The sequence below is a fragment of the Camelina sativa genome, chromosome 16 (assembly GCF_000633955.1).
Source record: "Camelina sativa cultivar DH55 chromosome 16, Cs, whole genome shotgun sequence".
In the NCBI taxonomy this organism is placed as follows: domain Eukaryota; kingdom Viridiplantae; phylum Streptophyta; class Magnoliopsida; order Brassicales; family Brassicaceae; genus Camelina; species Camelina sativa.
In genome coordinates this window covers 17,406,475-17,418,853 of record NC_025700.1, presented here as the reverse complement: position 1 = coordinate 17,418,853, position 12,379 = coordinate 17,406,475, and the positions used below count along the sequence as shown (strand labels likewise).

At 34.5% G+C, this 12,379-nt stretch overlaps 3 protein-coding genes across 4 annotated transcripts in view; all 3 read right to left on the bottom strand.

Moving 5' to 3' along the window:
- On the bottom strand, window positions 1,225-3,827 carry LOC104750909 (protein TIFY 7). The gene is made up of 7 exons (XM_010472768.1): window positions 3,543-3,827; window positions 3,025-3,110; window positions 2,398-2,552; window positions 2,214-2,301; window positions 1,853-2,123; window positions 1,690-1,744; window positions 1,225-1,606 (listed from the first exon to the last, which is right to left on the bottom strand). The coding sequence occupies exons 1-7, from the start codon at window positions 3,616-3,618 to the stop codon at window positions 1,513-1,515; spliced, it is 825 nt and encodes a 274-aa protein (XP_010471070.1). The 5' UTR covers window positions 3,619-3,827; the 3' UTR covers window positions 1,225-1,512.
- Window positions 4,996-6,582, bottom strand: LOC104750908 (cysteine-rich repeat secretory protein 2-like). Of its 2 annotated transcripts, none has more exons than XM_010472767.2 (3): window positions 5,736-6,582; window positions 5,352-5,486; window positions 4,996-5,247 (listed from the first exon to the last, which is right to left on the bottom strand). In XM_010472767.2, exons 1-3 carry the CDS (start codon window positions 6,466-6,468, stop codon window positions 5,228-5,230), a joined length of 888 nt encoding a protein of 295 aa, XP_010471069.1. In that variant the 5' UTR covers window positions 6,469-6,582; the 3' UTR covers window positions 4,996-5,227. The 2 variants fall into 2 exon arrangements, with proteins under 2 accessions (XP_010471069.1, XP_010471068.1); XM_010472766.2 differs by having other exon boundaries at window positions 5,352-5,489; window positions 5,736-6,573.
- The window catches only part of LOC104753756 (probable peroxygenase 4), a 1,595-nt gene continuing 1,166 nt past the window's right edge, over window positions 11,951-12,379 (bottom strand). Inside the window, exons 6-7 of the mRNA XM_010475959.2 lie at window positions 12,181-12,199; window positions 11,951-12,095 (exon numbers count right to left, since the gene is read on the bottom strand). Coding sequence (XP_010474261.1) covers window positions 11,951-12,095; window positions 12,181-12,199 — 164 coding nt within the window. The remainder of the gene's footprint in view (window positions 12,096-12,180; window positions 12,200-12,379) is intronic.

The window sequence follows — 12,379 nt, the reverse complement described above, 5'->3', positions numbered from 1 at the left end:
TTTTTTTTTTTTATGTTCACACAAACCTTAGAGATAATACAAGTTTGGTTTATATTTAGGTTAATGACGAACAACCAGTTGTGTGAGTTGTCAAACAAAGAGAGAAGACATTAGAAATTTTTTTGGAAAGCTATGTTTCCGGAAAAACAAAATGTATAACGTTAAATCGCTCATTTTAGGCCACCCATTTCAATTATTTCTTTCAAATGTCACCAACAAAAACTTGAGCAATGAAGATTCATGGAAAATAGGACTACACAACCACTGGTCAATTTACATTTTTTATAGCCTTAAATCGTTCTCAATACCAATAGATAAACAAGAGAGATGAAACGTTGGCTTGTCTCAACATTTTTCTAACATTAAATCAATGAAAAATGATACAAAAATTTCAAATCAAAATCAAACTTATATTTATTAACTAAATTATGTATAAACATGTAGTATAGTGGTTTGTACCGGTAATGTTGATGTGTCACAACCCGGATCCAAATCCACATAAGACATGTTTTGGAAAAAAAGAACATATCGACTAATTCAAAAGACATAACACACTAAATATAAAAGTATCATCTTCTAATTTTATATGTTCAGGTTGTCTTTTGTTGTGAATATAAATGACATACATTATATATAGGTAAACGTTTATGTCAGCGCACATTATCCTCTCCTATAAATGTGTTTATCCCTATAGTGAAATATCATCTCATAATTTCCACAAAAATCTCTTTCTAAGAAGAGTGTATTTAATTGAGAATGAATGAGATAACACTTAAAATGAGCATTAGGAATCATAAGAATCCATCAGTTGATATAACAAAACACAAACGGACTAAAATTAGCCCCAACAATGTACTTTTGAATTGTGTAGTGGTAGACTGGTAGTTCCAATTGCACAACTTGGTGGGGGCATGTAAGGACACCAAGAGTAAATGGTGTGAGATATGCAATACTGATAAGACGAGGATCGTTCGTTCTTATCCACTCATAAAATATGAACGTATTTTTTGTGATGAATTTACAGTTTCACAGCTCTTTTGTTTTTATTTTCGGTCCTCCTCACCAAACTTTTCTATGGAGATATACATCTCCTTCACCATTACTACTTTCCTACGATATAATTTCTCTGCCTCAATAAATATAAATATCTATGATCACGAATTTGGTATTTATTCTCTTTAGCAAATGTATCCAAAATTTTCGTTTGTGATCAGAAAAAGATAATTTAATAACAATAGTGAATATTTATTCGATCTTAAATTCTTGACAGACATGACAAACGTATATCTGTTATTGCTTAAGGTTATAAAGTAATAATCCTACAATAATAGATCAAAGCATTACAAACAATGATCAAATACAGAGACGCCCTAACGCCTTCTCCCGCACGTAAATATATATAAATGGTATAGGCTATAATCATAATCTAATGATTAAAAATAACATATTACCATCGTAAAAATAAAATAAAAAACCTCAAAAAGGTTTATAAAAAGAAATCAAGAAAGATTTTTAGGTAGGTGAAGTAGAAGAGTAGTTCATTCCACTGGATTCTCCTGTCGACAAATCAAGAAGCATCTTCTTGTATGGCAATGCACTCATAAGCCTGCATCAACAAAACATTAATTAATTCGTTAAGATTTCCATTGCAAAGCTCGAGCTTCTTATAAAGAAAATACAAAATCATACCTCTCTTTGCGCTTCTCCAAGAACCGAGCCAAGGATGCTTTCCGAGCTTGTGGAACTGATAAGAAAGCAATTTTTGAGTATTAGACATATTCTATGTGATTTGTCCAAAAGAAAAAAAAATAAATAAATAAATGAAAAGAAAAGATATGTTTTAAGATTATACCTGAAGGAATCATGTTTCCAGGAGCTGCTGCATTGAATGATTCGATCATGCTCATGGCATTAGTCGTGGCAACATCAACGTGTTTGTTGTCCCTACATTTTGAGTAAATAACATTGTGATTGGCAGAGCTTGACGATGCAGCAGCAGCAGTGTTATGGATTTGTTTTCCATACACTTTTTCAGCCTCTCGAACGGGTTGTTGTTTCTTCAAGCTGCTCTCTCCAGTTTCAACTTTAAAACCTTTCCCAGCACATAACATGATGGCTTGAGCCTATTCATAAATCATCATTAGCCTATGTTATTAGAACATGTCATGTCATGTGTAAAAATGTTAATCGTATGGAATCTTGATTATATATACCTTATCAGGAGATATGTCATTAAAGACGCTAACAGTTCCAGCGTAGAAGATAGTGAGCTGAGGAGGAGTTGATCCCGAAGAAGCCATTCTGTTTCCACAAAGCACATAACCAAAATCACAAATATTAAAATAGTAATAATATTTTGTTGAATTCTTTAGCATAAAAATAAAATAAAGAAATTACCGTGGAACAAGTGAAGGATGAGTTGGTAAAGGAACTGATCCGCCTAGTAAAAGCGGGGTCGCGTTCTGAAACGCACCGCCAAATTGGCCTCTGCGGAAAACGCTGGCCGCGGAAACTGATCCCCACTGGTATCCACCAGGAAACACCTTAGCCTCCTGCGACGTCAACATCTTTACATTATTACATGTCTCTAATATTCTTACAACAAAAAAAGTTGCCAATATGAAACGTGATCCGTGATCCGTGATCCAAACGCCATATTTTTTTTAATTAGATTATATTATTTGTCCCTAACTTTGCGGCTGGCAAACGACCCTACAAACTCTTATCAACACAACTTCTTTTAATAAAATATTAAGAAGAAAATTCTTGTATTGGCCACATACACAACAACACAAGATGACAATTATGATTTGGATGTGTGTGGGACACAAAACATAACACAACTTCTTAAATGTGTGTGTTAAAAGAATTGCTTAAATGGTAAAAAAGTATGATTATCCGGTAGGCTAGCTTATAAAACCATTAGATTACCAAATAAACAACAAGGTTATAAAAAATAGGAAACCAAATTAATGGTAAGTAAATTAAAGAGACTGAGCTGAATGTTAGTTAAGTTGAACCAACCTGAAAATCTGAAGCAGGCATGAAATTTGAAGTAGCAAGAACCTCTGCCTTCCCCAATTGTCTAGCTGACTTCTTACTCAACAACCCTAAAAGTATATAAAAAATTTTAAACTTTTTTTTTTTTGTTAACTCATACAGTAAATTCCCAGACCTATGGAGGGGTCCGAAACTAATCTCTTTGGGAAGAGGGTATCACATAGATCGGGTCCCCCTAGATATGCAAATGGGCCGTAAGCAATAAGCTCATATACATTTGGCCAAAAGGATAAAGCTGAGTAATTCTGCGCTTGGGAAGAATCGATCCATGGCCTAGACGAACAGGACGACTCTTCCACCAATGCTAGAACCACTAACCCACCACCTCGTGGTTAATTTTTTAAATTTTTCATTCAAGATTTAATGGAATCTTTTATTCTATGTTTCGGAATCTGAAAATTTATATAAATAAAAAAACTTTTGGACGACATATAAAACATTAGAAATAAAAAGATCCTAGAGACAACAAGAAGAACACAAACCTCGTTCTCCGACACCATCATCGTTATTACAACTCAGATACTGCTTGTCGCTCAAACCCAGAAAATCTCTTTCCATTGCAATAGACAAAAAAACGCTCAAATTACGTTATGTAGCTTCTCTCTGTTTGTGCACAAAAAACAATTCAATTTAAAGAAAGGAAGAAGTGGAGAGAAACAACAACAAAGGAAGGTTTCGTTTTGGTAAATGTTGCAGACACACTTTTTGGAGAGAGTCTAATTTTTATAACCCGCTTGTTTTTTTTTTTAAAGAAGGGGCTTTGCTTGATTAAAAGAGCATGTGGTTGCTTTTTTTTTGTTTAATACCGGGAACTAACGGTTGGTGTGACCGATTAGACTGGTTAATTATCACGTGTTTATTCTTTTGATTTTTTTATATTTCTGAGGACCATATACAATTAGACATCTGTCGGTGGCTAAGTGCTTGTTTCTATTTAATTCTTTTTTTTTTCAAAAAGGTTTTGGCTTATTGGATTTGGATATTTTATTTGTGAACTCACTCTCTCACACATGTAAAAGGTGTGTGGTTTTGCTTCTTCTTATGCAACGGTTTGGTATTTTATCACTTTCATTTCTTTTTTTTTTTTTCTTCGTAAAGTATTATGATATCTATCATGAATCATGATGATGACTTTGATGAGCTGATCGCCGACGAGACTCTTTCGTGGAGACGAATTGAAGTGTCACTTTATTGGGTAACCCACGAGGGATGATGCTCAATGGGCTAAACGAAGTTTCCCTTAGCTTATCTTAAGGCCTATAAGTATGTTATCGGCCCATAAATACTGTCTACTAGATTGGCTAAATGCATCATTCTTCAAGTTTTCTTTTGAGTTTTGACATCAAACTAACCCTTAAAGAACATGTAGATTGAGTATTCTTACTAAAGCGAATTTTCTAATACGTGGAAGTTTTGAATCTTTGATAAATGTTTTTGTTATACCATATAATAATATTTTTTCTCTTATACATCAAGAGTTTCAATCATATACATTTCATTTGTTAGTTTAATGTATGAAAGAAGAACCAGGTTATTAAGCAATCTCTCATCGATGGTACATGTCAAAACTATCAGAAAATAAAGAATATGGAAAAGAATTAGACGTTAGTTGGTCTTTCAAAGTCATAAAAACCATTTGGCAAATTGGCTTACAATTTTAAATTATCATTTTTAATGATTAAAAGGACATTAGGCCAAGTCTTCATTGTTGTTCTTTAGACAATATGAGAATAAATAATGATGCCATAAGAAGAAAAGATTCGTTTTGCCATACACAATAGGACGAGCAAAATGATTTTATTTTTTTGGATCTTCAACCTATATATATATCGTGTTTATTGTGTTCCATTATTCTTGACACGTTCATTTCTTTAAACATATATGTGTATGTTTTCTTGTAAATTTGCATAGACGAAAAAGTGGCAATTATAAATATATACAGAAACGAATGTTTCATTCACATGAAAGAAGAATATATCGATTTGGCCTATATAAGTCCGACAATTATACATAAACCGATTCGAAACGACAATCATATAAATATTAATTTACTTACTATAACTACGTACATCTTATGAGGGAGAACCAAAAAAAAATTACAAAAATACAACTAGCTAGCAGTGGCTCGACTCGAGTCGTTGGGTGATCTCTTTCCCACTTTGTCTTTTCATTTACACCATTTCTCATCTGCAAAAAGCATACACATAGTAATTTAATTAGATCTTGTCTATATATATGATGAATGAACCCAAACAAAAAAACGAAAATTAAATTACAAAAAACATATATACCTTGTAATTTTCTACATTGCTTTCCAAGAAAAGCGAGAAACACAACGAGCAAAATGATTAAGGTGACGATTCCTATTATTATCGCCAATGTTTTCCCAACTCCGTTATCATCATCCTTACTGTCCTTCTTCTCTCCTTCTGTCAATAATTTAACATTTCACGGGTTTAAAATTCGAATAGTAACACACACACAAACTATTAGATCATATGGTTTGATTAGTAAACTACTAATATTTTTAAAAGTTAATCATCTAAATAATTATCATATTTCTCGACTTGACTAGAGATGTTGCTTTCTATGGTTACATTTGTATATTTTCTTAATCTTGTGTGACTACGACTTCTTATTATACTACTAATGAAAACAAACAAACGAAGACTGACCATAGTTTGGGGTCTGACGCGCGTGACTGCCAGCGACACTGAATCGCGCGTAACACTTGGACAAGTAAACGTATCCTCCCTGAGCCATCCCACAATCAGATTTGAGCCGTCCGATTGCATCAGACAAGCAATCCTGACACTGTGCTGTACTTAGATCTCCCATGCACTGAGCCACTCCCTGAACATTCCCGTTCCCACCGGTCCTGTAGGGCTGGCTTCCGGAACCTAAAGAACCGATGACGTCACTAATTCTGGTCAACCCATCCTGGTCGTTGAATTCCATCGCCTGCCCACATTTGTTGAGCCTCAACGTTTTGTCTTGTACCCCAAAGAACGAACTGTTGTCGTACTGGACCAGACAGCTGTCCATCATCAAGAACCCGGAGTACGAGTTGGAGCATAAGGTTCCGATCTGTGCGTTGGCGCGTGATACGCACGTTGAGCAGGCGGTTGGGTCGAGGTCGCCTCGGCACTGGAAAACACCGTATACGGTAACCCCGGGTTCGGGCTTTTTGTTAGGAACGGTGAAGTTGGCATAGCGGATTTGGACGGTGGAGCTGACAAAGGAAGAGAGGAGAGAGTTTAGATTTGTCTCGTAGCCGGAGCCAGGGGAGAACTTAGCCGGAGAGCAAACGGCGTATATGTAATTGTCCGTGGGGGTGGAGGAAGATGGATTCATTAGGATGACGGCGGTGAGAAGGAAACAGAGAAGGGTCGTCTTTGTCTTGGACATGTTTAGTTGTTTACCTTCTTCTTTTTTTTAGAGATAGAGAAAGTGAGATGATTTGGTAAAATAGAAGTTGTAGAGAGAAGACTTGCTTTAAAGAGAATTAACGTAAAGAAGGGTACTCTTATGTGTGGTTCCATGTTGCATGCTTTATTTTTTTATTTTTTTGGGTTGGGGACGTTCTTTAGACTTTCTACAATTTGCAAATTCCGTGTTATTCAAATTACTAAAAATAATGCAACTCATTCTTCGTTTTCAGACTGATTTGTTTAGAACTTAAATGTGGAATTTGGCAATGTGCGTCTATTTAATCTTTTATGATAAGTATATTTTTATAGGCTTTTTACTCATTTGATTTGTATTCGTCTATTCGATATTGAGACTTCAACAGTGACTTGTGTGTATTCTTTTTCTTCTACAGTATTACGAGTTAATCAATAATCACTTTTCTGTAATCCACTCCACTAATTAAGAAGGAGAATAAACTGAGGAGTTTCTTGAGGCCTTAACTTTTCTAATAGTATATATGGATCCGCTATGGAGTTTAAAGGCGTATAAAATTGGCGGAATTGCCACGAAATTGATTCAAAACAAGCTTCTTGACATTTAATATAATCGCCAAAGATGTCTTTCTCAATATTTCTTTCATATATATCTTCGGTCTACTTTTGTCTTTTACGAAGTGAATACAGGAAGAAGCTTCTAGCATTATGTGTGTGTGTATATATATTGTCATGATAAAGATAAATAGACCATAGCTAGTAGTGAGTTTCTTGGTTAGAAAAGCAATATGAGTAACAGAAAATAATGCCGAGTAATGAGCGGACTATACGTCATGAAAATGAGTTATGGTTATTAGTTTATTACATATAGTATGGCGTATAGAATTTGGATAGGCAATGGTACTTTTAAATGAATTTTAATTATATGGAAAGGGATCTTGGCGTGCTGGTCGAGATATATAATACATTATACAATCATGGTTGTATTTTTATAAAATGAGATCAACAGGGTTACTAGGCTTCCAACGTCAAAGTTTCAGTTACGGGACCGGTAAGCTAATAGATAAGATAATACAGTTCTCTGACCTACTTCTGTTTAGTTTCTTCAAACCACCACACGGTCGATTGTGTAAGACTTTTTCTTTGGCTATAGAGCATATATTGATATTTGTCATACTGACTATAGTATTTTTGATTTTTCTTTTATTATTGTTGAAGTATGAAATACTGTTTAAAAATCCACTAGTATATCTGTTGTATATGTTAAAGTATGTATGTCCAACAGTCCTACACATATAAATTGATTAGTTACAACATGCGTGTAGTGTATATCCTCTAATCTTTATAAATTAATTACAACAAGCGTGTAGTGTATATCAAAATATATTAAATGAAAAAAAAACAGAAGGAAAAAAAACATGCATATGCAGTGTTTTGACCTTTTACAGTCATGATACTAAAACGTTGCTAACTGAAGTGAAACACTAAAACGCAATCAATTTCTCGAGAAGGGATCTATGTGAATCAGTTATGAAGTTGAATAATAACATTACTCATTAATTAGAAGATACATAATAATTGAGAGCAGAAAGTTATGGTAATTACGTGGTGTCGTCATATTACTTTCCAAAATAAAACGTAACATAAGAAGAGAGAAAAGATATGAGTGAAAAGAACAGCTAAACAAAGACTGGATAACGTTTGAAAAGGCGTCTTACAAGTTTTATCATTCACTAACGATCAGGGCCTACCAAAAGTAATATAGTAAAAGACTTTTGTTTTAGTTTATGACTTAAAGCTTTAATGTCTATAGAAAGTTCTAAACATTTTTGCTCCAAATTAGGGGTGTTTAATCTTAGGTTTTGATTTGGTTTTTCTTCTCTTTTTTGCATTTTTTGGGGTAATAGTATTTTGATTCGATTAGAATTAGACTGAATTGGTATTTCGAACATCTTTCTTTCATAGTACCTAGTAAATCTGTTTTGGTTTTTCCAAGATCAATAATGGTAACCATTTAGATACCGAGAAAGTATTCAGCGCATCGACAAACACATGAGAGACCAACTCCTGGCAATTGGTCTCAAAGGAGATAGACACTACAAATCTGGTCTCCTTCTTTGGCTAGACACTAGATTTTGAATTTACTTTCTATACACTCAACAATGATGCACTTGTTGTAAAACAATATTTTTACTTTTTAAATATAATTTAACATTATTTTCTAAAAAAAATAGATACCAAAAAAGTATAGTTTTAGAGATCGAGAAAAATATAGCAGAAATTAAAGGATTTTGATGAGTATTTTCGTGCTTGACTTCTAATAAGTCATTGGTCAAGTTCTTGAAAATAATAATAAAAATTGGTATTGCAGACTTCATAGTTTTCTTGAATTTAGACTAACATAATTCAGTTGACTCGTCGTTCCTCAGTGTCAAAAGGAAAATGTTTATTGGAAATATTGTGGAGATCTTTTAGAGTTGAAATCAGTAGCTCTCTTATAACTATAATTAAAGATTTGAACTCTAATACTTCCTTAAAGGCTAGAGATCATCTGGATAAATAAAATCATAACAAAAATATTCAAAAGTTTTTTTTTCTCAGAAAAATATTCAAAAGTTATATATACAAAATGACAAGACCAATATCCCTCTGTTTTACTTTCCTTGTTCTCAAAGTCTGTCTATTTTCACATGGATATGTTCATAGCAAGATCAAATGTAATTGTTATATATATATATATATATATATATATATATATATATATATTTTATGTATATAACTTTTCTCTTCTTACGCATCAATGATGGGATCTGTTTACATTGTATTGTAAGAAGTAAGAATCTGATTATTATTATTTCTTTTATAAAGTCATTTAATTGTTGCGATATATCTGAGCATAACTTTTATATATTGGGAGACCAACATATCCTCAAAAGTGTATAAAGAAATTAATCAATGCCATATATGAAAGTAGATTAGTTATGGATTAAGACATAATTTGTCGGCATCTAATTATTTTGAGGAATAAAAAGGTTTAAACTCACCCACCTGGCCCCTATCACGGACTGTCTCTTTAAACAAAAGTTTTCACCTGAAATGAAAAGGGAACTACAAGAATGTAACATTACACATGCTATAGATTAGACACCACAATAAGCATAATATCTATTAGATAACCGGGATTAGAAGTTGGTTTAGATATTTGATACACTTATATATAACACTAATGTATCATTAGTTTACTAATTAATGAGAATAATTCTTCCTTTGATTCACTCTCTAACTGAATCTTGATTATATCTTTTATTTTATTTTATTTTTAATGTGTAATTTCATATTCTAAGGTACAACATACAAGGAAGAACAGTTCGCCCTAGCCGCAAACTCTCTCTGGCACAATCCCCGAGGCTCTCATTTTCGGCGGCGTCGACGATGGTCGGCGTCGCTGGGACACCGTTTCTTCTTCTTCGTCGTTTCATCTGTCTTTTAAGCTTGGTCTTTGCGTCTCTTGTTTCAATCGGTTTCTGAGATCTCAAATCTCCGCTCCTAAATTGCTTCAGCTTCAGTCCCCCTTCCCTCAGCCGATGGATCTTCTCGGCGAGTCCAGCTCCTTGAGGCTCCCAGTGAAGAGGGTCCCTTTGGACGCTGTTATCCCGCATCTCAGTCTTTCGCATCAAACCACCTTCTTCAGATCTGGTCTTAACGCTCTGCAACTCCAAGTCCCGCTGCTTTGTATCTCCGACCTAACTAGCCGAAGACTCCAACCTGGTCGGATGGCGACATCGAGACAAGGGTTTTGCGTTTATAACCCATGCGATTACTGCCCCCCTCCTTCCAATCCCTCAACCAAACTATCACATTCCCTGCAAAATCTAGCTGTTTACAGCCCTTATCCCCAATGGTCCAATATTGTGTTTGTGATAGGTTTTGATACATCTCTGATTTGGAAGCTGTTTAGACCCTCTAGTAACTTATTGAACCCAAATCTATTGGAACCTTTTATCCCTATTTTGGCTGGCGGCACACACCATGATAGCAAAGTAGAAGGCTCCTTAGGCTGGTTAGATATGTATTCCTGACAAGGTCAGATTGAAAGCTTGTATCAAAACTTTTGTAAAACCCACAACCCCGACCACCAATTGCCTAATGTGTTGAACTTAGGGTCCGGTTTATTGTCTCAGTGTAACTCTTGCTACAAGCTTTGTGTGGAATTCCTTAAACTCCATGGCCAAGAGCTTCATGCGAGGGAGGACCCACCTGCTTTGTTACAGTTTTGCATTTATCTTTTCAAGTATGCCCTTTGGACAAGCCCAACTCCCAACCCCCTTCCCCATTCGCTTATTGATGGTAAGCTTGGATATGTATTACTATTCCAGTGTATAACCCACTAGAAGTTTTGTGTGAAATTCCTTAACCTCCATGGCCGATGGCTTCATGTGAGGGAAGACCCACCTGCTCTGTTACCATATTACATATATCACTTGAGTTTAAAATTGTTGCAACTCTTGAACCTTAGTTCTTGATTAGTCTCTTATTGGCGAGCTACCCATCATGTGACTCCCTTCTGGAGCACCTTTTTAAAAGCCAATATGCATGTATTGCGCGAGCTGTCTATGATCACTTTTTGGTCGAGGAATTCGAGAAGTCTATCTTCATGTTCGATTCCGCTTTGGTCCCAAAAGATCTTTCAAGCATTGCAAGCCTATCAAGGTCAAGCACCCTCTTGGAAAACTCATGGAACCTTTCTCATTATCTGCTTTGTATTTCTATTTGTATGAACTCATCTCTTTTGAGATCTTAAGTTAATGAAAACTTTGTTTGACCAAAAAAAAAAAGAAGGTACAATATACGGATGTATCGATCATTCCAATTTTATTAAAATTGCTCACAAGGTACATTACACGTTCCAAGTTTGTGTTTGCCAATAATGTTTGTGTACGTACCTTTCAAATATCTGATATTTAAATTGGGCCTGCTACCTAAACTAACAGATCTTGATGGCTTTAATTCTTTATTTTTGTTCAATTGACCCAATTATATTGGGACAAAAACCATAATTAAGTGCGTCTGATTTTATTTTTCTTGCCGAAGCCCCTAAAAGTCTGGTCAGATACATTCAAGTCTCTCCACTAGATTCAAGTTTCTAATTTTCTTGCCAAAGCCCCAAATCCCCTAAGTGGAGAGACTTGAATCTTAATTTTTGTAACTTCGGAACGTTTTCATCGGTTGAGATATTGTATGTTTGTATCTTCAATTTAAATTATATACTATCCTTTTATTGGAATAAGATATAGTACGTACACAAACACAAATTAATCAAATACACTAGAAACTACAATTATAGAAAATCAATCACATCATGATCAATCTTTTACACCATATTTTACTATAATAATAAAGATTTGATAATGTTATTTTTTAAAAAACAAACAAATTCACGAGCATAAATGAATTTAGATAGGCGTTTCTTTATGGATGCATGTATCTTAGGATTTATTAGAAGCTCTTTGTTTCTCGAGTTTTTCGAAAAGAGAACCATCATAGACGGCTCTCACTGTCTCCTTCTGCAGCAAACCATTCTTGTCTTTGCACAAATCATACAATACCTTCCACTCCGCATACGCTAGAATCCTGCCATTGTCAGTCCACATAAATTATCAAAGATCATTCATATAATCGCGTTTTTGGGTATATAAAATTAAACCAAATTACTTACCCTCCTTTACGATCATTTGGTTCTTTGTTTGCGTTGAGGAGCTCTTTGAGTTCCTCCTTGGTCAAAGCATCGCTATGTGTGTGAGCATGCTTCGTAAATATCTCCTCGAACTTAGAAGCCACGAATCTTTAATATTTTTTAAAAGAAATTAGACAATAAATAAAGTATTAGTAACCATCACAAAAGGTATCATTATACT

Excerpts from the sequence above, each read along its gene's own strand:
- LOC104750909 (XM_010472768.1), bottom strand. The coding sequence starts at position 3,618 with ATGGAAAGAGATTTTCTGGGTTTGAGCGACAAGCAGTATCTGAGTTGT. Across the intron at positions 1,745-1,852 it reads TGGAAACATGATTCCTTCAG|TTCCACAAGCTCGGAAAGCA; the intron begins GTATAATCTTAA and ends CTTTCTTATCAG. Across the intron at positions 1,607-1,689 it reads TTGGAGAAGCGCAAAGAGAG|GCTTATGAGTGCATTGCCAT; the intron begins GTATGATTTTGT and ends TTGTTGATGCAG.
- LOC104750908 (XM_010472766.2), bottom strand. The coding sequence starts at position 6,468 with ATGTCCAAGACAAAGACGACCCTTCTCTGTTTCCTTCTCACCGCCGTC. Across the intron at positions 5,490-5,735 it reads GCGTCAGACCCCAAACTATG|AAGGAGAGAAGAAGGACAGT; the intron begins GTCAGTCTTCGT and ends AATTATTGACAG. Across the intron at positions 5,248-5,351 it reads GCAATGTAGAAAATTACAAG|ATGAGAAATGGTGTAAATGA; the intron begins GTATATATGTTT and ends TGCTTTTTGCAG.